Raw genomic sequence first — 26455 nt, forward strand, 5'->3', positions numbered from 1 at the left:
TTAGCCAGTCTAAGGTCTTGTGTACTTTAGTAATTTTTTTTCACTTTTTCATACGTGAGACATGAATTTTCCGTGAGGGAACTTGGTCCGCTAAAAAGACATATTTCCCTAGGCGTTCCGCTAATCTGACAGGACTTTGTAAAAACGTCCTAGATTGAATATTTTGTTTTGGTGTGATCGTTCGGATACGTAGTGGTAGTTATTGTGGTTTGTTATTCGCGTGCTAATCAGTCGTCGTTGACTGCGACAGGAAATACCGGCTCTAAGTGTTTTACGGCACAATCGTAAATTAAATATTAATTTAAAAAATAACAATATCACTACAAAAAAATTAGGTGTTATCACAATTATACTTTATAATAACCTTGAAATTAATATTCAGAACAACAGGTAGGCGAAAGACAACTTAATAATCATTCAAAACATTCTTTAATGCCTGTGTTCTTAAAGAAAACTACATCAAATTTAAACAAAGTTAACATGCGCAAAGTAAAATCATATCTTATTAAAAACTATATGCATGGACTTAAAAAAAAAGCTCTTTCATTTAAAAAAAATTCGGACATGAATTAGTAATTTTCCAGAATTTGCTCATTTTTCAATATTTTATTATACACTAAGATTTTATTGTACACTGTCTCCTGTCACATTTTTTCATAGTTTAGATTATAAATTTATGATAAAACAAAAGTTTAATTTTTGACTACAGAATCGAAAAATTAAAAATAGAATTTTTTAATTATTATTATTATTTTTATTATCATTTTTATTTTGTTTTCTAATAGCTACAAGTAAAGTATTTTACTGGTAATATGATTGTTATACATTTATATACTATTATTTTGTAAACCTATTTTACTCTATAGTGTCTCCTTGGCGTAAATAAATTAATATTATTTTATTTAGCGAATATACTAAAATAATCTAAGCTAGGAATATGAATTTAAAATAACACATGTGTAAAGTTTAAATAAATATTTAAAGTCACTATATATCAAATAAATTGTGCGTTATTACAATATTATACAGCTTTGTAAAGAAAAATAGCAAAAAATTATCATTCATTTGACTTTTATAACATATGTTATTCTGTAGAAATATTCAAAGTACTATTTCATTATTAACTTTAATTATTGTTTTATTTTATAAATTTCATGTTATACATTTTTTATATGAAAATGGTATAAATCATACAAATTAGTGTGTAATTAAAAAAATCATTTTACATTTAAATTGTTTTTCAGAATTCAAAATTATTATCTATTACAATTGTGGTATCTTTATTTGTACTCTCTAAAGGTAATACTATTTAAATATATTATTTAGAGGATATATCACATAATACCTTTTTTTGTCTAATTTATACTATTTAAAAAAAAATTGATTAATTTTTATTTTATACTTTTTTAATATCATGAAAAATATTTGTTAAAAATATTTTATCATAGCTTTTAATATTTTATAGCAAATTAATTATTTACCTTTTTTTATTTTGATTGCATGATTAAGGTTTATCTTGTTTTAGTAAGTAAAATGTTAACCTCCAATAAACTCCCTTACTTTAAATTCTTCCCAATTACTTTTACCATGGCATGGAAGCATAATTTTAATTTTAATTTTTATTTTTATTAATTGTCAAATTACTGATACGAGTCGGGTTGTAGATGGACGTGCGGCACTTGTTGGACTTTATAACGTGACGCATTGCACGCGGTATTATTCAGTCATAGTACTATATACACGTAGAAGGGCGACGGCTGATAAAGGTGTCATGGGTCGCGGGGCTCCATGTATCGAGAAACGACGCGGAACCGTGTCATTACACACTTTAAAATGGAAAAACATACACACTTATGCAGAATGATCCAAATGTAACTTACAACTTTAATGTATTTTAAAACAATATTAATTCAATGACGTCTTTTTAAAAATAATTATTCTCTTCATAAATTATTTTAAATGCATATTTTTAAGCTTCGATGCGAAGCTGAGAAGGTATTGGTTTTACTATGTGTTTTTTTTGTGTCTGTTACCACTTTTTCTCAGCTCTCACCGAACGGATTTCTTTCAATTTACGTCAAAAGATCACAAATCGTATCTAGTCGAAGACATTACCCTTAAAATTGAAAAAAATTCCCTCGTTCCTCGTAAATGGCGGAAACATCCAAAAAATTACAAATTTAAAAATCGCAAATTTTCGATATTTTTTCATTTTTTTTTTACTTAAAATTGCCATAACTTTTTTAAAAATGACCGAATCAATATAATTTTTTTTTATAGATACTTTAGATATTTACCTATAATTTTATATATATTTGTGAACATTTGACCCTTTAACAGCCCACAGGAAGGNATTACCTATCATTTTATATATTTTTGTGAACATTTTGACCCTTTAACAGCCCACAGGAAGGGTTTCAAAATGGTAACTTTTTTACAAAAAATTAACTTTTTCAACTTAACTTTTAAAAATGTTCTGGAAAGACTAACACTTTTATACATATCTTAAATTAAAGCCAATGTAATATACTTAAATTTGAAAAAAAAATTGACCTTTAGACTTGTTTTCATGGTGAAAATGACTATCGTATGCAAAAATATGCTATTTTTTTAAAAAAATTCTTGATATTATATTTTAAATTTTTTAACATTATGATGCTATAACTTTTTAAAAAATGTATAAATCAATTCTATTTTTTAATAATAAATACTTTATATATACTTCTTTCATTCCACATACTTTTTTTTTAAATCGGACCTTTTCCCTTTATACAAGGGGGGTGCAAACCTTTTAAAATGCGTATAGAAAGTATAACTTTTTCAACTTAACTTTTGAAAGTGTTCCGGAAAGACTGACATTTTTATATATATCTTAAATTAAAGCTTATGTAATATACTTTAATGTGAAAAAAAAAAATTTGACCTCTGGATTTGTCTTCATGGTAAAAATGACTACCGTATGCAAAAATATGCTATTTTTGTGTTAAAATTCTGGGTTTTGTATTTTATTTTATTTTAAAATACCTGACAAGGGGAGTACAGATTTTCATAAATATTATATAAATTAAAATTGATATAGTATAGATAGTTAAACTTATTTAAATTTGTTTGTTTCTTTTAAGTCGAGAAAAATAACTTTGAAATTTGAACTAGCTTAAATAGCCCAATTTTTCAAGGCCGGAAGCAACGTACGGTTGCCGAGTTGGTAAAATTTATGTTTTACACGCTTGGGGTACGAGGTTCCAACCCGCGTTTGGCAATGAATTTTTTGCATTTTTTCTTAATTCTTTTTAAGTTAGTATAAATTTTTAATCGTTTAATTTTTATCTCATTTAGATTCAATAACTTCAATTAATATCAAGGATCCCATCACTTTAGTCGCCCCTTGCAAGAAGAAATTTCTTATTCGTATTAAAATTATATTACTATATTTTAAGTTTTAGCTTCGATGCAAAGCTGAGAATATATTTTTTTGTGACTATCATTTATTTTCTCTGCTCTAACTTGACCTACTTTTTTCAACGATACGTCAAATTACTACAATTCATATCTAGTTGAAGATATTACCCTCAAAAATTGAAAAAAAATTTCAATTTATCAATTAAACAGTTAGTTATCCTTCCGTCTCCATAAAGACAATTAAAATCATTAATTTCTAATGTTTTCAAAATATTTATTAACGAATGAAGTTTGATATGATAGGTTTCAACTACAAAATTAAATCATTTTACTTTGTAATTTAATAATTTTTTTACTGTATTTGTGTGTGCTACTACTAGATTATAATATTACAATTTTTTTTTGTAACATGTTGCTATATAAATCATTTCTAAAAAAAATGATTGTTTTTTCTCCTGAATTAACAATTGATTTTTACAAATATAATCAAATTTTATAATACGCTCAATTGAGTAAATCTTTTTAACAACTTTGTTTTGATTGGTTCATTTAGTTAAAGTAATTAAAATTAATTAAGTTCTCAATATTTCAATTGTAGAATCTTTTCAAACAACAAAAGTTACGAAGAAATTATTATTATTACTTCTATTTAAGTTGTTCTATCTATTACCATAAAAATGCAAAAAAATATCTGTTATTCTGATAAATTTATAATAAATAGTAATTATAAAACTTTCTGACTGCATATTGATCTTAACGATACAATTTTTTTAATTGTCATAAAATTTTCTATTTAATGATGTCAATGTCAAACTTGCCAATTGAGTTAAAATTTATGGTAAAATAAATTATTTTTTTTTATTATAAACATTTACAACAATCAACTTTAAAGGATTAAAAAAATAGGTTAAATATGTCATTTTCCTTATTTTTAACATATTAATAATCAAAATCAGTATTAATTTTAAACAATTTTTTTTGTTCTTAATTATTTTTAGCTTTTTTTATATGTAAATACTATTTTTGAATAATATTAAAACTTAGAAGTGATAGAAAAAGTCTAATTGCACATTTGAAAACATCGCAAAAAGTTTATTTAGAATAGTATATTTTTANAGCAAAAATATACTTTAAAAAATCAACTTTTTGCATTGTTTTCAAATCTGCAATTAGACTTTATCTATCAGTTCTAATTTTTTGTATTACTACTAATTACATATAAAATAATAATTAAGAGAAAAAAAAAATTGTTTTCAAATTATTGTAATAAACAAAAAAAAAAGAAAAGGGGGTTAAGTTAAGGGGGTAAAGATAAAGCCTTGGCTGGCGCTNTAACTTTGTTAACTGTTATAACTTTATCAAAAATGACCAAATCAGTATATTTTTTTTTTATTTAGATGCATGTCTTTATCTATTATTTGTTTTTTTTTATAAATCTAACCCTTTACCTGCCCACAAGAGGGATTCAAAATAATAACTTTTTTTTTTTAGTTAAAGTAAATCATTAAAATTAATTCAGTTCTGGATATTTCAATTGTAGAATCTTTTTAAATACCAAAAATTACTTAGAAATTATTACAATGATTTCTATTTAACTGTTCTATTGNCGAAAGGTAATTGGCATAGTCCATTAAGGCTGGCGGGTACACAGGCATAAAGTACTACTACTAAAACTAGTTAATTCTAATCATAAATTATGCTTCTCCATTTAGTTCGGCACATTTAAGGCTGTTCATAAATGTAGGGCACAATAAGCTTTATTATGAATATACGATAATGTATAAGGCTATTATGCCTGTATAAATAAAATTACGCTTCTTCACTCTTTTCGGCACATTTGAGGCTGTCCAGAAATGAAGGGCACAATAATATTTAAAATTCTTATATATTACAAACTATGTCTAAATAAATAAAATTACACTTCTTCACTCTTTTCGGCACATTTGAGGCTGTCCAGAAATGAAGGGCATAATAATATTTAAAACCTTTATATATAAGTAGATATAATGTCTATTTGTCGTGAGAATATTAGGTGATAATAAAATAAATAAAAACTTGTTCCTGTGTAAAATATTAATAAATCATCTAAGACAATGTTCACCACTTAGGATGATACATAAAAAAAAAAAAAAAGTCACAGGGATAAAATATTTACTTATACTGACGCAGATTCCATGTAAGAGAATATTTAGAAGAGAGGTCGTCCGAAGTCGTCAGAGGTCCCAGAAGAAGAGTGAGCAGGAGCAAGAGCGAGAGCCTGAGCGTGAGCGTCCCTTTTTACGAGAAAAATGGCTTTTTATACGCCGGATGAAGTAAACCAGCGATCTCTATTGAAATTCCTAAGATGTTAGATCATTATTTGTGATTGGTTAATTGTGATAGAAACCCTGCTGTGGGCGTAGTTAATGAATTGTAGGGGACTGGTTTGAAACATGTGTTGATAAATAGTTATTTTTATTACCCTAAAAGGGAAACATTCCTTAGATGATTTTTGGCTTTATTCATACATATGTGATATTTAGTACATGTGTTAATAATTATACTACATTATTATTGATTTGATTTTTAATATGTTAAAAATAATCTGTCCAAATTTTCATTTTTAACCTATTTTTTTGGTTCTTTAAAGTTGATGAAAAATTTTTGTTAAAGATTTATGAAAGTTTATAGTAAAAAAAATTGAATATATTACCATAACTTTTAGCTCATTTACAAGTTTAAAATTGACATCTAGGCCAGTCAACAAAGGAAAAATAGCGGAAAAAATTCCCAACCAAATTTTGTTTTTTTAAAAGTTGAATTAAAATATGTATAATGACATACTAATAGTCCTCATTGTTTGCAATTTAACTTTTACAGCCTTGCAAAAGTTCAAAAATATGAGCTTTTTTAATTTTTTCAAATAATATTTAACTTACAAAAAAAGTTTCGTATAAAAGTTGTTTAAAAGACAATTATAAACAAAAAAATTATCTAATATTTTTTTCATTTAAACAAATATTTTTCGAGTTACATTACATTTAATATGAGTACTAAAATTTATGTTCCTTTTTTTTACGGTTACTTTTTATAATTTTATACTTACATTAGACACAATGTTATAAATGCATATGTGTGAATATGTGAGAGTATTTATTTATTGTATCACTAAAGTGTAGTGTATATTAATATACAAGCGATAGAGTAGGTAATTGATTTGACGCTATATTGTTTAAACCCATCTAAACGCTAAATTGTACATTCCTAAACAACAATCATATCATGTCAATTGCCACCGGAATTTTTAGTAATCTTTTTCTTTTTCTTTGCCTTAATCCCAACTACTTGGGGTCGGCCACGCTTATCCTAAACTTCCACTTGACACGATCTCCCACATCCTCTACGCTCACATCAGCCGTCCTCATATCGCATTTAATAACATCTCTCCATCTCATTTTTGGTCTTCCTCTACTTCTTCTTCCTTCAACATTCATTTCTATAACTGTTCTTACAGCTTCCGATTCTTCTCTCCTCATAACATGACTAAACAATCTAAGTCTATTTTCTGTCATCTTATCCACGATTGACGCAACACCTTTACTTCCTCTTATATGCTCGTTCCTTATCCTATCTTTTGTAAAATAACTGATTAATATGGCTATTTTGAAGTGTTAAAAATATATATATATACATATGTATAATTTTATACTTTTTATTTGTTTTCTTATCAATGATAAGTAATAAATAATGTGCTTTGAATATAAACTATGACGACAATAATTGTTTTTTTTTAAAGTTCAAACTAAATAAAAATTGGATTAAAGCTTATAAGCGCTATCAGTTAGATCCAAGACACTATGTATTTGATTATGAAAAATATGGAATGTTTTCATTGTATAATAAAAATTGATCACTTGTGGCTAGTTAATTAAGTAAAATTAAAACTATATTAAAAATATTATTAATTTAAAAAAACTAAAAAATATTAAAAATATTAAACTCAAAAGCCACAAAAAAATTAATGAAAAGTCGCGGATACGTATTTCGGAAACAATGTTACCATTATCAACGCTAAACACATACTGACAGTATGTGTATTTAAATACGTATCCGCGACTTTTCATTAATTTTTTTGTGGCTTTTGAGTTTAATATTTTTTAGTTTTTTTAAATTAATAATATTTTTAATATAGTTTTGTTTTCATTGGTTTAACATTATTTGACACTTCAAGTCGAACATTTTTTACTAAATGTGTTACAGCAAAATTTTACTCTATATGAGAAATATCAAATAGTAATTAATATGGTGCGGATTAGTATCTATTTATATATTAGTCACAAATAATAAAAATTGAATAATTCTCTATAGAAATATGTTACAGGACTATCTGATTATTTTAAGCTATGGTTGATGTTACATATTTTTACATAATTTACTTAAATTAAATATTTTTGTTAAATATTCAGCTACTTAAAAAATTAATAATTTATCGTCGTTTTATATTTTGTGTTGTTAGTCAAGGTCGCTATTAATCGTAGTAAGTTGCGACTCTTCACAGTCCGCAACACGCTATCGTATAATCTATGGCTAAAAATATTTTATCGTGGTAAAGTTTATTGTACATATCATATGTTGTTATCGGCGATAACTTATCGCATATTATTGTATTTCGCTGGCAGTGTGATGCATTGTTGTATACGTTTCGCCAAAAATAATTTAATTTCATTATAAGTCGTGTAAGCGTTGTATAGGTGTCCCCGTGTTTTTTTTATTTTTTTCGTATTTTTAGTTTTTTGTTACATCAATGTTTAATTGAAAATGCCGAAAGTTGTTCCTAAAAAAAGAGATCACGTAATGAAGTACATATAAGATTTTCTGGACGAAATGTTTCGTGGCGATTTAAATATTTTGTACTGTGATACATGTAATAAAGCCGTATCAACTTCTCAGCGCTTTCAAGTTACACAACACATAGGAACCGCAATTCATAAAGAAAATAAACTCGGAAAGACAAAAAAAAACAACAATTCATCACCTCATGCACTTCATTGTCCAGTAAATCAACTTTCAACAATGACTTATGCACAGCTTTTATTTAAGTAGATATACCATTGCGATAATTTAACCATTGCTGATTTAGGGGTTTTTAAATTTGCTCCTATTACTTCCGTCAACGTGGAAAGATCTTTTAGCCGCTACAAAAACAAACTTCGTCCTAATCGACTTTGATTTACCTTTAACAACCTAAAGAAGTACAAGATTGTCCATTGCTTTGTGGACGACGAAGATCCTAGCTAATATTTGATTTGAATGTATTTTTTAGGTACATTACATATTCTGTATTTTGAATGTATTTTTTTTAAGAATAAAAAGATTATTTTTTAAATATTATGTATTTTTAGTTACATATTTGGATAAAAATAAATACATATATATGTACATATTTTTTAATTTTTAATACATATTAATCCGCACCTTAGTAATTAATAATTACTATATCGAATAGCCTATTCGATATTTCCCATAACTATTCTATCATTGATTATTACTTTTATTATTATTGATTTTTTTACAAAAGGAAAAGGAAAAGTTCAAAAGAGTAAGTGTATATCATATTTAATCACTTTACACAAAGTTATTTTAGAATCATAATAAATCAATAAATGTTCAGCCACAAGAGATTTATCAACAAAGCCCGCAATATATTGTTTTTCCTATAATATATGTTCTTTTTTTTATGACTATACACGATTACTCTCTTTTATTGAGCCAAATTTACTCAACGATAAAATAAAAGATTATAAAACGTATTTAGTTGATGTTATTAACGGTAAAATTTATCTCAAACCCAGTTATGCAGAGAAATTACATTAAAATATTATAGTTATCATAAAACAGTCAATATTGATATTTTTTGTTTTTCCTCTATATTAAAATATAGAGGAAAATCATTTCAAACTAGGCGAATTATTGTGAAATTTATATTGATATATATATATATATATATATTAATTAATTAATTAATAAATCTTAACTGAATTAATTAATTTTTTAAATCTTGTTCACAGCAAATTTAGAAAAGGAAAATAATGAAATCAGTACGTATATTTGTTGCAGTCGCATCGCATTTCCGGTGTTACTGCTAGCTGGCGATCGCGGCGATTCCTTCTCACGACCAAAAGGTCGCGTCATGCGTGGTAGTCGACGTGCAGAGTGAACCGGTCACGCTGGCGCACATTATTACAGTCTCTCATTTTTTTGGATGATGTATTGGACTCATCTCAATAGACTGTTTAATATATAACATATATAAACATTAGAGTGTCCCTTATTTTTAAAATGTTGAAAATTCCTTACCCTTACCCTTAAAGATGTAGTTTTTTAGTCTTTTGCAATTAACTTGCGAATTTGTGCTTCCACAAAAATCACTGAGGCTAAATTGTTTAGCATAATTTATATCCTTACAACTTTTCTTCTAAATCCATTATTATTTTTCCATAAAAATTATAAAAAAATGTATTATTTGTTGATATTACCGAAATTGGGATATTTACAAATATTTTGTCTTATTTGGTGAGCATTTTATGATGAAGCTTAATGTTTTATACAAAAATTGTTTAAAATAAAGTTTTTTATACAGATGGTTATTAACTTATTTTTTATTTCACAGTTCATTTCATTGTTACAGATAAAATAGTTCTAAAATATTGTGATTATTAAATAAGTTACANTCTGTTTCTTTTCAAATTTTAGAATCAAAGCTTCCGTCCATCTGCCAAGTTATGTTAGTTTATGCCACCATATTTATGAGTTGGTTTTACGTGGTGTTTTTGAAACAAGGCTACCTCAAGTAACCTCTAGCTCAGATTTTTCACTTCATCATTTTTATATATGAATTAAAAATCAATATATATATACAGGGTAATAGTTAATCAATCATAATGCCTCGCTAATTATCTCTGAAAATATAAGAGTTATAAAAATTTGTTTTTTAATCATTATGGATCTTTAATGAGCTGTTTTACAAGAAAAATTAAATTTATATCATCATCTCTTATACTTGGAACTTGTATTAACTTATTATTGTGAAATTTATATTGACATATATATATTAATTAATTAATAAATCTTAACTGAACTAATTAATTCTTTAAATCTTGTTCACAGCAAATTTAGAAACGGAAAATAATGAAATCAGTACGTATATTTGTCGCAGTCGCATCGCACTTCCGGTGTTACTGCTAGCTGGCGATTCCTTCTCAGGACCAACAGGTCACGCCATGCGTGGTAGTCGACGTGCAGNGATTTTTAATTCATATATAAAAATGATGAAGTGAAAAATCTGAGCTAGAGGTTACTTGAGGTAGCCTTGTTTCAAAAACACCACGTAAAACCAACTCATAAATATGGTGGCATAAACTAACATAACTTGGCAGATGGACGGAAGCTTTGATTCTAAAATTTGAAAAGAAACAGATCTTATTAACCCTTATGTGACTGGAAAGGTACCCGGGTACCTTTTCAGTTTTTAAATTTATTTTCCTTCTAAATATTTAGTATGTATGGTTAGTCCTTCTGTGTCATCTCTAAATAGCATGTATAGTTAACAAATTTATATTTTGTATTTGAAAAGTATATAATTTATTATACTTAAAATATCGTTGTTAATTTTACACCTTATAAGGACGTAGTAGGTACCTGGGTACCTCTATATATTGTATTTAAATGTAGGTTTTATTGATACAAAAAAAAGTTAAATTACCATTGATAAATATTTTTACTGGACATCAATAAAATAGATACAAATATTAATAGGACAAAAATGTTATTTTTTACATATTTAGTAAGTATTATAACATATTTAGGTTTTTTGTTGATTGCAAGTTTCGCTAAATGATTTGTTTATTGAGTGTTCATTGCAAATAGGCTTTGAGCAAGTTGAACAAGCTTTTCGAGTTTTCCGTTGCTTATAACCCAATTCTCGACATACTAAGCAACTTCCAACTATTTGAATACGTCCTGAAGCATCACGAGGTGGTTCATTCTTAGGAATAGCAATTGTCTGTTGTATTGGCCGTCCGAGAACCATTTCCATTGAATTACGAGTATATCGATTTCCTACTACTTTAGGTATGGAGGTTCGAATTTCTATTGCAGGCATACATAACTGATTTGCAAGCTCTTTAAAAATTTTCGGCGTCGATCAGTTGTGTTAAACCTTTGATTGTGTTCCATATATATAATATATGTAGATAAAGCAGCAATATCAATCATGTTGAAAAAAAATGCAAGTGGCCAACGATTAGTTCTTCGCTTTACTGTGTATTCTGTTAACATTTTATCCATTGTATCTACTCTTCCTTTTGTCAGATTACAATATTTTATAATTTCTGTTTTAGCGGTAGCAGCTTGCATTATGTCGGCTGTCATATGCATTGCAGATAAAAGAATAACCGATTTATTTATTTTTGGAACATAAGAACAAAGAGTTAAATCTTTTCTAAATACAAAATTTGTAGAATGTAACGCTCTGGCTTTTGATGGAAGCATTTTGGGAGGCAAGAATCTTTTATTTTTTCTGACAGTACCAACCAATGTCATATTCCATGAGTTTAATGTAGTAGCCAATTGCATACTTGTAAAAAAGTTGTCTGTAGTAACATTTCGTCCAGAACCTTTATACATCGCAACTAAGTCTAGAACTGTACGTTCACCAATATATACTTGACGTTTACCATCTTGTGATTTGCCTGTGTAAATTTTACCATGCAAAGGGTAAGCATTTGCTGCATCGCAAGCCCAAAAAACCTTTATTCCATATTTTGCAGATTTAGATGGAATGTACTGTGTAAATTTTGTGTGTCCTCTGTAAGGAAATAATTGTTCGTCTACTGTTATATTTTCTGTAGGTTTATAATTTTTATGTAAGTTTTGATTAAGCATGTCCAAATATCACGAATCGGTGCAGCTTTGTCTGTTGTAATACGTATATTACGAGTGTTTACATTATCAAAACGAATAAACCTTAGCAACATTTTGAATCGATCTCGAGACATTGCAGCTCAAATGAGAGGTAACGAGTCTAATTTCCACATTTCTGATACATGTTCTTTATTAGATCTATGTACACCAAATACGAGAAAAATTACATATAATAAGATATAAAAGCGATAGACTGACGACAATGAAATAATTTATCGGAAAAGTACAGATAACTATATTGTAGGTACCCGGGTACTTACACCGTCATAAGAAGTTGTTCTTTTTTTCAGTCACATAAAAGTTAAAAATATTTTATCATCACTTCGTAATGTTTTGGATATTATTATTATATTTTTTAAGAAATTAAAACCACGCTTGTAACGTGACAAAAGATGAATTTTATGATATAGATAGATTTACTGTTTTGCTTTGCTAATGGGCGCGCGTACGTTATATCCGGCCGTGTAATCAGAAAACTGTACTGTTGCTATCAAGGTGAACGCTATACACACAATATTCTTTATCAGTTTAATAATCGTGCCCTATATGACACATACACTGGCCACCACTGTCAATGCCTGTATAATTTTAATATTGTTCATATTTTTATCTGTTTTATATTTTGTAAATTATTAAGCCAATACCCTTTCCCAAACGTAATCGTCGTCGTCGTTATGTCTCACCCGGTGTGTAAGAAAAATTTGTACTCTCTTCCCTTTGAACCACCGTCGTGGTATCTTAGCTGTGTGCGTACAGCCAACATTATTTTGTTTTTTTTTTCGTGTGTGTCGTTCATTTTAATAATGCATTAATTTAACAAGGCGTCAGCCATTTCCGGGGCCGAGATCCCCATCTTAGGATGAGTCCCATCCGGGACTGGGTATCGTATATTGTTTTTTTTATTTTTATTTAATATAATGTATTGAGCCTTTTTCTGTTGTAAATTTATTTTGTTATGAACTGTATATGGACTTTAGAATTAATATTTATAAGGTTATTGGTCAGTGGTGTGTCATGTATATTTAATACATATATATATTATTCCCGCAGTGCCCAAGTACGGTCCGTNTATTATTCCCGCAGTGCCCAAGTACGGTCCGTCCGGCCAGATTACAGAAATTATCCGCCGCGTCCGGAGTACACGGACTTGTTCCGATGCGGAAGACACTTCATGTGTAATATTTAATAGTTGTAGGTGACACGGCCACGGCGTTGTCACACGTTGACACCCCGCGGTCGTGTCAACTCCTTCTCAGCCACCGCTTAACTGTAAACCGGACCGTCACACACACGCGTTATCGTCGTGGTGTAAAGTCCAACAAATGCCTAGCGTCGTATACCCCGCCGCAATAATACGTGCAGTCAGTCTTCTTCGGGACACCTTTGACACTGTGATACGCCGTCCACCGGATCAACCAGAAAACGCCACCGTGTTTCGATTAACTTTTATTGTCTTTTGTCAACGGTTATTTCACAGTAATACTAGTGTTATTATTTATCATTTGTTCGCATATTATTTTTGTGTCGCAACTCTCTTTTCACTTCTTTTATTAAACGGCTCGACGCCAAGTAAAACTTCATCCGGTGTTACTTCATTCATCATCATCTTTTCCTTAACATAGGTTAAAATTTTTTTGTCAAAATAATTGTTTTTTTTTTCTTTTGTCCCTTTATTTACAGAGTCGTTTTTGCCTTCGGGTTTTGTCCACTATTTACTTAATTGTAATAATTTAATAAAATCCCCATAATTTTCTTAATCAACAAAAATATTTTTATTGCGTGAATATCTTCAATATTCACGTGTATCTTATTTTTTTTCCCCTTTAAATAATTCTCTCTAGTTTTAAGGTAACGGTCTTCGACATACTAAATTATGTCCACCACTGGTGACATCAAATAAACCTATTTGTTATATTTACAAGGTATCAGCGTATTATAGTCTACAACAACACTTTATATTTTAGTATATATATAATTTTTTTTAATCCACTTAGTTTCATCAAAGTATACATTATTTTATTTAATATTATTAGTTTATTATTGTTTATTTTTTTAAATCCACTTATGGTCCGGGTGTTGTTCTTTTTATGATCAAGACCCTCGCCTAAGTGGTTGGCGACCCTATTTCCTTTTTGCAAGGGAGCCACGAGGGTGGCGACTCCACAATCCGTTGCGTGGCCCAAGTCGTCACCTCTCAGAATGGTGACCATTGCCAGGATGTGTAATTTTATTACACACGAATTTTAAATTTCATTGTTTAAAAAATTCTATTAATATTTATTTTAGTAAAAATTTAACTTTTATTAATTAATTGTTTATTGTTTATAACCGGAGTGGGGGGTATTTGTCAGACGTCGGAACATTTAGTCACAAGTTCCGGGGAAAAATTTTGTTCCTTATATCGGTGATTCATAATAATTTTCCTTTTAATTTAAAATTACCATTATTTTAGTGAGATGTTGTTGTAGATTGTGTATGCTGACCTTAATTTCGTTTATAGTAAATGGCTCAAAACATTTTTTGATTTTTGTCCGTCGGACATAGTTATTTGCCGTGCCATATTTTTTAGATGTCAAGACCTATTCCCTGTGTATATATGCGTTTCACTTATAGTAGCGGTTCAGGTTGCCGATTGATCGACTGTGATTTTCTTTCCGGATTATGGAGCTTTTGAATCGTCGCTGGATATGGAGCTTTTACCGAACGGAAAACGCCATTTATTCATGACACCATCGAAGATACCAATGAAACCTTCGTTAATTAGTTTATAAGATATATTTTAGTATTATAATTGGTTCTTATATTTCTCTCTTAGGGTGTTCCCTTTACAGGATTTTTTTTTATTTTTGTTTATTATTTTTCAGCTGTCCCAAACCTAATTTTTTTTGTGAAACATCTCATTAAAGATCCATAATGATTAAAAAAAAAAAAAAAAATTATAACTCTTATATTTTTAGAGATAATTAGTGAGGCATTATGATTGATTAACTACCACCCTGTATATATATATATATATTGATTTTTAATTCAACACTTGTTAACTTAAAATAAAAAAAATGTGTATTACATTGTTTTGTTGAGAAATATACTTTTCAGTGATATCATAAGCATGTTATTTTTAATTACTTAATTAATTAACTGACTAATACTACATTATATTATACTATTCATTTTTAGATAATAAAGCAGATTTAGAAAAGGAAATTAAAGCATTTGGTACGTACATTATTTTAATGATTTTGTAACCTAATAAAATTATCATGAGTATAAGGTCATATGTATCTGTATTCAAATAGTGCGTGTCTTACATCTGTAGGTTCAGTGTTACATATACACACTTGATTATTTAGTAGAATTATAAATTGTTCCTACCAACTGTTTCCTTATTCTCAATACTACATCTGTCAATCAATGATTGGCCACACTATTAAGTACCCTTTCCCGTGCGTGATGAAGCCAGCGCAGAAAACTGTGCGGTTATTTTAAAAAAGGTCCAATACATCTTTGTCGATCTCCTCTGAATCTAGTTGCTGATCGACAATTTTCTGGAATTATGGTCGTCAAATCTAATATGGAGTAGAACATTGTATTTGGCTTGGCCATCAGAATCATGGCACCGAATCAACATCATTTCAATTTGGACATCTAAATAATTGTAATTTAGTATCTCTTTCTTTGTATTTTTTTGCACAATGTGCTCATCTAAAGTTCAATGTTTTTTTTCTTTTCATATTCTTGCACAATGTGCACCTTTAAATGAATTAATTGTTGTTTTTATTTCTTAGCTATATGGCCATGTGGTCTGTTTTTTTTTCAATAATAGTTAATGACTATATACAGGTTAACTATGAACTTTATGTGATGAGTAATGGTCAATCCGTATACTTTTCTGTCTTCAGTCCCCTCTTTCCATAAGTTGACAGTTTCTCGGGTGAAGGCAGGGTGAACATAGTGAAAATCTCATTAGGCCTTCTACGTTTATGTAGAGGTTACCTATTGACGTTGGTGACATTTCCATTAGAGTAGTCCTTATTTATACTTCGTATTTTTTTTTTTTAACAAATTTTTCCTAATAAATAAAGTGGTGTACAATACGATGTGGCCAGTGTCGCGATATTTGTCAGACAAATGGTGTACTCCGGCGGCAAAGGGGTGCTGTTACCCCCACTGATCCGACAACCCTACCCGCATAATACCATTGCGGACACTAAACTAAAGCAATCAAAGGAAAATACTCGCTCGTTGTTGGTCAAGGCTATATATCCAATTGGCATAATTAAGGATATATCTATCCTGTTAATACACAGAACACAGTGCCTCCACCAGACTGCAATGTGCTTTCCCGCTAGAGTCCTAATAGTTGGCTAAGCTGTACCTAAACGGGGCAATACTGGCCATATATAATTTATATCCCACAAAAAGGGCAGTTAGCAGCAAATAAATATTGACCCTCAACTAACATCGATAACAAGCATTTATTTCTATTTAATATTATTTAAATATAACCTGACTAGATCTCTAGAGATGTTGGTGGTATATAAGTTAGGTGAGCGACGGCGGCGAGTGTACACAACCCGAAATAATAATAATAAGTTAACAATAATAGTATTTAATTTAGTAACCACAATAATACCGCGCGAGTGAAGTCATCAAATCAATAAATGTAAGTTGCCGCAACTGTGATAAAATGTCGACAGATTTCGTTATGTTTTTAATTAATTGAAGGACAGTGTGTAATCGGTTTGTTTACACCCGCACGCTACATACTCATAGTTAAGCTGTAGGGTTGTTTGTGCTGATCAGGTACTAGTATAGTTGTTAATTGTTGATGTTGGCGATGGATGAATAATCTGTTCGTAACAGAATAATCCAACAATTTCTTGAAATTAAACACTATCTACACATTTCATCATACTTGCCCCAACTATGTCACGTCAACACTGTGCTACCAATTTAGTTATAAGTCTAAACAATTTTCTACACATAATATTTATTTTTTTTTATAATTTTGGTACACACGTTTCTGAAGTATAATAAAATTTTTAACTGGATTCATTTTTACTTAGTCAGTGACCGCCGCTAAGGTTAGACGTTATTTATGAGCTCGACTATTTTCGTTTGTTAAAATAATTGGATCAAAAAATTTGTATCAAATTTTACATAAAAAATGAAATAAAGTGTAAAAAATTGTGTGAAATGTTAACATAGATCTATTGAGTGAGTTTGTCATGAGCAAAACAAGGGTTTACGAGTCGTATAAGCGTTTCCGAGATGGTCATGAAGATGTTGAAGATGAGGAATGAGGCGTTCTGCCTCGGACGCCCCAACACAACAACAAATGATGAAAACGTAAAAAAAGTGAAAGAAATGATTATGAACGATAGCTGAATCATAATTAGAGAAGACGCTGATGATGCTGAAATATCAACTGGTTCACGCCATGAAATTTTTTCAAAATGTTTTGGGTATAAAATGCGTAGTAGCAAAATTTGTTCTAAAGTTGATGAATTTTGAAAAAAACAGGTGCGAATGGAAGTTCGAGGAGTCACTTAATGAAGTCAAAGACGATGCAGAATTATTGAAACGTGTTTTAAAAGGAGACGAAACATAAGTTTATGGATACAACGTCGAAACTAAAGCTTAATCGTCCCAGTGCCGCCGGGGATTGACGGCCGGTTATAGAAAGTGTACCGGAAATCATGTGAAAAAAAGAGGCACGGTACGGGATTAGAACCCGCGACCCAAGGCGTCGTAAAGACAAACCTTACCACTAGGCCACTGTGCACTTATGATTCAGTTCCCGATACATTTACATTTAGGTTGATAACGTGATGTGCGGCTGAGGGAAACACGGTACCATGTCAGATTTTAATGGCATAGTGTATCTTGAATTCTTGCCACTAGGTCAAATGGTCAATATGGAATACTACCTAAAAGTTTAATGCCATTTGCGTGAAGCAATCCAAAAAATTCCCGGATGTATGGCGAAAAATTTCATTGTTATTGCACCACGATTTCTAAAAATTAAGATAACCTTAATTATTGAAAGTGTACCAGAAATCCTATGAAAAAATGAAGTAAGGTACGGGATTACAACTTGTGACTCAAGGTTTCTAATTTGTTTATTGACTGGTATAATTTAAAATAAAAATTATAATTTTGTGCAAAAAAAATTTATATGAATTTATTTATCTTTCTTTTTTGAGTAAATTGTAAGCTATACTCATATACAATAGTTTAACTTTATAAGAAACCCAAGAAGGGTTCACCGTAGGCTGAGGTAAAGCCGGAGCACCATGGATTTTGAAACCTTATCCTTTGGGAAGAGGTTATAAAGAATAATTATAATTTAAGAAAACAATAATTAAAATGTATTAATTATTATGGAACAATTTTGATCACAACATAACAAAATAGAACATTAAAGAATTGTAAATAAAACCAAATTAATCAATTAAATAAAATATATGGTCCAAGCATAATAAAAGGACAATGTATGTATCATAAAAAAAAACACTAAAATAAAATATTAAAGTTAAAAGAGATAAAAAAATAAAAGTAGCAATGAGATAATGATCAAAGAGGAAAAGATATATATGCAAGATCACAAAGATTTAAGGTAACTCCTACAGTCATAAAAAATATATAAATTAAAATGTATCCAATTAATATTACTTCAGCCGATAAAAGACTGTAGTGAGACTAGCTATGATGCATGGTTCAGAGTGTTGGGCGCTCGATAAGAAAGTAAAACAGAGAGTGAGTGTAGCGGAGATGAGAATGCTAAGATAGGATAAGAAATGAGTATAAAAGAGGGAATATAGGTGTAGCGACGCTACACTGTAGTATGAATTGTAGATAAGATGAGAGAAAATACACTTAGATGGTTTGGACATGTTATGAGGAGAGAAAAACCGGAATACGTAAGAACAGTTATAAAATGAATATTGAAGGAAGAAGAGGTAGAGGAAGACCAAAACAGAGTTGGAAAGATAGTTATTAAATTTATTAATGCAAGTTCTTTAAGTGTTAAGTGGTTCTGAGACGGTAACGGGTCTTTCATGTCTGTGGTACTGAATTTTTTCTTAATTCTTTTTGAGTTTGAAAAAAATGTTTAACTTATTTGATTTTTATCTCATTTAGATTCAATAACTTCAAGGATCCCATTACTGTGGTGTCCTCTCGTGAGAAGAAATTCATATTAATGTTATTTTACTATGTGGTTTTTTTTTGTAGCTATCATTTATTTTCTCAGCTCTCACTTGACCTACTTTTTTGACAAATTTTTTTTTTAATTAAACACTATCTACAGATTTGCATCGAAACGTTTTTTATGATAGTGATTTTAACCATTGTCAGATAAAATCTATACTTGTCCCAACTATGCCACGTCCATAATGAGCCGCGACCCCACTGTGCTACTGTTTTTTTTTCTAAATACATTATGTATACTTCTTCTATTCGACATACTTTTTTTTTTAATTAGACCATTTTCCTTAATACAGGTAGTGTTTAAATTTTTAGAAATACGAATAAAAAGTAGAATTTTTTTAACTTAACTTTTAAAAATGTTCCGAAAATACTGCGAGCTTTAAATATGTAATATGTGAGCTTTAAAAAACCGGTCATTGGAATGTTAATAATTTTCATGGAAAAATCCATACTTATATCATATTAAGTATGAAAAGATTGTTTTTACTTCTGTTTTTTTATAAAACATAGCCAGCGTTTAATACCATAGAATAAATACTGAAAAATTCAAATTTTTACAAAATTTAAAATTTTACAGAAAATTAACTACCAAACATTAATGAAAATTATTTTTTAAAAACTATTTTAAGAAATGGCTATTTTGAAATTTTTTTAATTTAATATACTTTAATAACTAGGCAATTAAATCTGATTATCGTACAGATTTAAAGTAACGCCTATGTGTAGGTTATTAATTAGGTCCAGCCAATCACATTTAACTATTAATTAAGATGTGCAGTTTCTAAGATCATACTAGGGATCGCTACACGACCCTCATCTACTATAAAAACCCATTTTTTCCTATTAAAATTAGTTCTTTCGGGGATTTTAAAATACACAAAATCTGCGACACTTTACTCAAGATTCTTACTCTCTGGGAATTAGTTTTTTTTTTTAATTTGGATTTAGAATATTTTCTCAAGATAAATGACACTAGAATTTTAAAGTGGATTTTGTTTTGGTGAATCTCTTAATTTAATATGTTCATTAAACAATAAAGTTTTATTTTATCATGGAAATAAATGTCAATTAATATTTTACACCTCAAAAATTTTTTTTTTTTTAATTATTTTATATATAATAAACCCGAATCAACTCTAATTTTCTCAGTTAATGGTAGATATTAATTATATGCTAAAGGTTACAGTTATTTCAGACTTAAACTAATTTAATAACATTTTTATTGGACTAAGTGTGTTGCAACTCTATACTTATTGGGTAGCTAGCCATTTTGGTTTAATGTTGATGTTCTAACGAACATCGCGTCGGCAAACAGAGTAAAGGTTGCAATTAATGATTATTAAAGTTAGGTGTATTAGGTTAGAATATAAATAACTTAATTTAATTTTGATAAATTCCAAGTAAGTTAACAAAAAGGTAGAACTTAGATTTACGACTGGCGCGTACACGGGCATAGAGTACTACTGCTAATACTAATTAATTCTAATCAGAATATTAAGCTTTTTCATTTTATTCGGTAATGTAAGGCTTTCCACGAGTAGAGGGCACAAAAAAATTACAATCATTAAAATAAAATAAGGCAGTTATAATTGAATAAATAAAATTAGGGTTCTTCAACTTGTCTGTCACATTTAAGGCTATTCATGAATGAAGGCCATATTAATATTTAAAACTGTTGACCAAAAATAAACTATAATACCTAGATAAATATTATTATACGAAAATTTTATAAATATAATTTAACAATGCACTCTTATTTCATTATGTGAATAAGTATGCTTTTGAGAAAGTATATTTTATTGAGAGATCGACTCCAATATTTTTTATAGATTCCTCTGGCTTGGTCAAAACAAGATTTAAAAATATTTATATCTATGAAAAATATATATCAATGTAGTATTGTGGTAGCTAAATGTGTCCCGGCGTTAACGCCTCGAAGAGATGTGACACAATAATCACCAAAACAAAATTTAAACACTAAAAATATATTTGTAAGTTTCTTTGTGCTGTCTGCCGGCACGATGTTCGTTAGAATAAAGACATTAAGCTTAATAACTAGCTACCCAGTAATTATAGAGTTGCAATACACTTATTCCAATACTATTATTATTAAATTAATTTAAATCTGAAGTAATTGTAACATTTAGCTCACAATAAACATATTAATAAGTATTAATAATCACAATAAGTATATATACATATACATATATTCAATTTTAGATAATGTACCAAAAAAATTGCTTTTTCAACCTACATGTTTTGTTAATTTTTTCAAAACACAAAATTTTAAAAGTAATAACAATCTTCTTAGTCAATTTTGTCGTATTATTCATTACAGATACAGAAGAGAAAAATGATGTAGCTGGTACGTGTATTATTTTATCGAGTGACTCAAAAAATAAAGATAAATGAAAATCATATAATTTATTTCTCACAACATGAATGAAGGCCATAACAATATTTAAAACTGTTCACCAAAAATATAACTATAATATCTGAATAAATATTATTAAGCGAAAATATTTGAAATGCATATAATTTTATATTTTATTAATGTTTATCTTCTTAGTATGCCCTTATTGTCAATATCCACCTGAAGGAGAAACTATTACAGTACTATGTTGCTCACATATTTTTTGTAAAGATTGTTTTGATAAAGATAAAGCTATAAGAAATTCGATTGAAAAATGCCCAATTTGTGGTAAAAATATAGATGGTATGTTTTTCGTATTAAAATTTCATGTCAATATAAAAAACAAAGCTATGTTTTATGAAACTTCTTATTTGTAACTAATTTAAATATTATTCTATGTTCTGATACGATCGCATTTGCATGTGCCCATATCTCTGTCTCCCATAACATCGTTGTACCGGTTAATAGACATATATATATATATAATTAACACAGTGACATACAACAATGCTAACAGGAGGGCGGACTGCACACAATAAGACTTTTTGCAATTCACGGCCAATGTGCCACAATAAGATATCCTTATCGACAGTTGACATTTTACCATCTTCGCGATCACTACTTTTGCCTGATAATTAACTTAACTTCGCTACCCCATATATTATAGTGTGTGTGTATGTCGCCGTCAGCTCCCTGTTGGATTATAACATCTCTAGGTGTCCAGCAGGTTGTATTATCCATTTAATATTTCAATTTCTTAATAAATATTTCTTTATATCGTTGTTAACCTAAAGTGTTATATATATATATATTGTAGTGCGACCCTTGGTAGTTCCTCTAAGGGAATATAAATTAAATAGGAAACTTCAGTACCTAAGGTAGATATAGCCTAGCTAGCTATCCCCCGTTGGTCCCTTAGAATACTGTCGACGGACATTTAGGCTCAACCCCTAAATAGCGACGTAACAGTTCAAATCATCGATTTAGTGAATTCGTCAAAAAGATTGTTCATTTATTATTAGATTATTCTAAATTTTATTTTTTATAGGTTCTTTTTGTAAGTATACAATTATTTAATAATAATAATTTAATTTTGAAGTTTTTAGATTGTTTATAAAAAAATTTTAAAATGTTAATGTATTTATGTCAATTTGTGTATTGAAAACTAATAACTATATTTTATCATTATAGTATGTGGTCTGTGTAAGAAGAAAATAGTTACTGGAGAAATTTATAATTCAAATTGTTGTAAAACAATACATTGTACTGAGTGCTATAAAAGATTTCGCCAATATCCTATGTGCAAAGCATGTCAATTTCGGGGTAAAGATTTAGAATTTTTAATAAAAATGTGTTATAAATATATTTCTCATTAAAATTTATTTTAACTTCAAAAGAAGTATTAATTTTTCTATAATGTAGATTTTTTTCTTTTGCGTCTTTCACAACTCTTTCTATGTTCCAATCAGATTGGTTTTACTTAATTAAAAGGTGATTCTATAAACATTAGCCACTCCATATTTTCAAAATGTATTTTGAAATGTATTTCTCTGTATTTTATTACTGTGTGACTTTGATCGGTTCACGGAGTGGTTTAATTTACTAGGACTACCCCTTAATGCATCTAAATGTAAGACCATAACTTTTTCAAGAATTCAGTCACCTGTTAAATATGTTTATCATCTTGGATCTACTGAGATTTTATGTTCTAATGACTTTGTAACTGATCTAGGATTTATTCTTAGTAGTGATCTTGATCCTAGACCCACATTGATCATATTTGTTGTAAGGCCTTTAAAACTTTGGGTTTGTGTTAAGATTATGTTGAGATTTTCGATTAGGTCTATCATACAAGGTGCTTTATTGTGCACCTGTTCGCCCTATTGTTAAGTATGGTGCCGTAATTTAGGATCCGCATGAACTCAATAACTCCCTTAGACTTGAAAGGTTTCAGCTTAAATTTATGAGATATGCTTTTAGCTACGATGCGAAGTTGAGAAGGTATTAATTTTACCATGATGTGTTTATTTATTTTTTTTTTTGTGTCTGTCACTACTTTTCTCAGCTCTCACTGGACTGATTTTTCTCAACGATACGTCAAAAGATAACAAATCGTATCTTATTAAAGACAATACAATCAAAAATTGAAAATTTATCCCTCGTTCCCCGTAAACAGTGAAAATCTCCCAAAAAATTTCGATTTTTAGAACCAGAAAATTTTTACATTTTTTTCATTTTTTTTTTTCTATGATTTGACATAACTTATTAAAAAATACACAAATCAAAATAATTCTTTTAGCTTCGAACGGATTTCTTTCAACGATACGTCAAAAGATCACAAATCATTTGTAGTCGAAGACATTACCCTCAAAAATTGAAAAAATTTCATTCGTTCCCCGTAAATGGGGGAAATTTCGAAAAATTTAAAAATCACCTATCAATGTAATTTTTTTTTTATAGATGCTTGATATCTATCATTTGGTATATTTTTTTTATAATTTTAACCCATTACCTTCCCACAGGGGGGATTTAAAATTACAACTTTGTCTACTTAACTTTTGAAAGTGTTCCGGAAGGTCTGACACTTTTATATATATATATCTTAAATTAAAGGTAATTTAATGTACTTTATTATGGAAAAAAAATTTGACCTCTAGACTTGTTATCGTGGTTAAAATGGCTACCGAATGCTATTTACGTGTGAAAATTCTTGATTTTATTTTTTACATTTTTAACTTTATAATGCTATAACTTACTGAAAAGTGTATGGATCAACACAATTTTTTTATGAAAAATAATATTTTTTAATAATCCCTTTTTCATTCAGGATATTAATAAGAAAATAGCAGATCATGTAGCTTTTGGAATAATCCACCAATTTTTTAAAATTAAACATTATGTAAAAATTTGTATCGAAGCTTTTTTTTTTATAGTGATTTTAATCACTCTCAGATATCATTATACTTGATCCAACTATCCCACGTCACCACTGTGCCGCGACCCCCCTGTGCTGGGTTTTTTTAAATTTGTAATTTTTTTTGAAATTTCTGCCATTTACGGTTTTTCAATTTTTGAGGGTAATGTCTTCGATAAGATACAATTTGTGATCTTTTAACGTATCGTTAAAATATATCGGTTCGGTGATAGTTGAGAAAAAGTGGTATCAGGCACAAAAAAACATAAATGAAAAAAATACATATCATAGTAAAATTAATACCTTCTCAGCTTCGCATCAAAGCTAAAAACAAATTGGAAAAATAAATTAAAATAAAATTTACTGAACGAACAAATTTTTAGAACTTTTAAATAATTGATTATTTGTAGGGTTCTTTAAAAAGATAAATTAGGAGATAAAATCTCGTAGTTTTTTTTTTCATAACAGAACCGATTCTTGAAGTTACTTTCTAAAATCTAATATATTTTCATCCTTTGTTCCCATTGAAACGTTTATTTTTAATCACTGCCATGATTCAATGAATATGGTATTAAATATGCTGAATCCTTACTATAAAATTTATTGTACTCTTTTTTTTTTTTTTTTAGATCAAAAATATACATTAATNATTTTTTTTTCTCTTTTTTTTTTTTTTTTTAGATCAAAAATATACATTAATTCTTGACTTTATTTTCGTATTTATATACGAAAATCCTAGTGAGACAAATAATTAATATAAATATAAATAAAATTTTTCAAAGTTTTTAAAAGTTAGTTTAGTAGAATATTTAGTTTCATAATATAAAATAAAATTTTAATTACATTATTAAATTTTGCAAATATAAAAATTCAAAAATCCTAGTAAGACATAAAAAATAGAAAATTACATTTTTCAATGTTTTTAAAAGTTAATTTAGTAGAAAATTTAGTTAAATAATATGTAAAATAAACTTTTGCAAATGTTAATATCTTTATTAAAAATTTGTATTAAAAGCATATTTTTGCAATGAGTCATATCCCAAAGAGTTCATTTTATTATTATAAATTATTGATCGGTATGTACAGTGAATCAAGGTAAGTATTTGTTGATATCAAGGTTGTATATTTAAGTAAAAAATATATTATGATTGTTTTGTATCAATATTCCTTGCATTTTTCTTCTTCCTCACCTTAATCCCAACTACTTGGAGTCGATCACCCTTATCCTAAATGTAGTATAATTATTAACACATGTACTAAATATCACATATGAATAAAGCCAAAAAATAAAAGTAAACACATTTTAAACTACTTAAGAAAAATATATGTTCAGTTCACTGTCTTAAGGATATATTTAACTTCCAAAAATAAAAACCCAGCACAGGGGGGTCGCGGCACAGTTGTGACGTGGTATAGTTGGATCAAGTATAATGATATCTGACAGTGATTAAAATCACTATCAAAAATAAACGCTTCGATGCAAATCTTTAGATAGTGTTTAATTTTAAAAAAATTGGTGTTTTATTCCAAAAGCTACTTGATCTGCTGGTTCCTTA

The 26455-nt window shown here is 28.6% G+C and overlaps 1 protein-coding gene across 5 annotated transcripts; it reads left to right on the forward strand.

Moving 5' to 3' along the window:
• The first annotated feature begins 1074 nt into the window (after positions 1-1074).
• Positions 1075-25995, forward strand: LOC126897287 (uncharacterized). Of its 5 annotated transcripts, XM_050670789.1 has the most exons (11): positions 1075-1181; positions 1245-1299; positions 1510-1524; positions 8957-8977; positions 9447-9476; positions 10546-10575; positions 15538-15576; positions 21911-21937; positions 22142-22288; positions 23177-23308; positions 25581-25995. In XM_050670789.1, exons 1-11 carry the CDS (start codon positions 1155-1157, stop codon positions 25652-25654), a joined length of 597 nt encoding a protein of 198 aa, XP_050526746.1. In that variant the 5' UTR covers positions 1075-1154; the 3' UTR covers positions 25655-25995. The 5 variants fall into 5 exon arrangements, with proteins under 5 accessions (XP_050526746.1, XP_050526748.1, XP_050526747.1 ...); XM_050670791.1 differs by lacking the exon at positions 10546-10575; XM_050670790.1 differs by lacking the exon at positions 1510-1524.
• The last annotated feature ends 460 nt before the right edge of the window (positions 25996-26455 follow it).

This window comes from Daktulosphaira vitifoliae, unplaced genomic scaffold (genome assembly GCF_025091365.1).
Source record: "Daktulosphaira vitifoliae isolate Bord-2020 unplaced genomic scaffold, ASM2509136v1 Scaffold_2, whole genome shotgun sequence".
NCBI classification, from domain to species: domain Eukaryota; kingdom Metazoa; phylum Arthropoda; class Insecta; order Hemiptera; family Phylloxeridae; genus Daktulosphaira; species Daktulosphaira vitifoliae.

Excerpts from the sequence above, each read along its gene's own strand:
- LOC126897287 (XM_050670789.1), top strand. The coding sequence starts at position 1,155 with ATGTTATACATTTTTTATATGAAAATG. Across the intron at positions 8,978-9,446 it reads AAAAGGAAAAGTTCAAAAGA|CAAATTTAGAAAAGGAAAAT; the intron begins GTAAGTGTATAT and ends TCTTGTTCACAG. Across the intron at positions 21,938-22,141 it reads AGAGAAAAATGATGTAGCTG|TATGCCCTTATTGTCAATAT; the intron begins GTACGTGTATTA and ends TTATCTTCTTAG.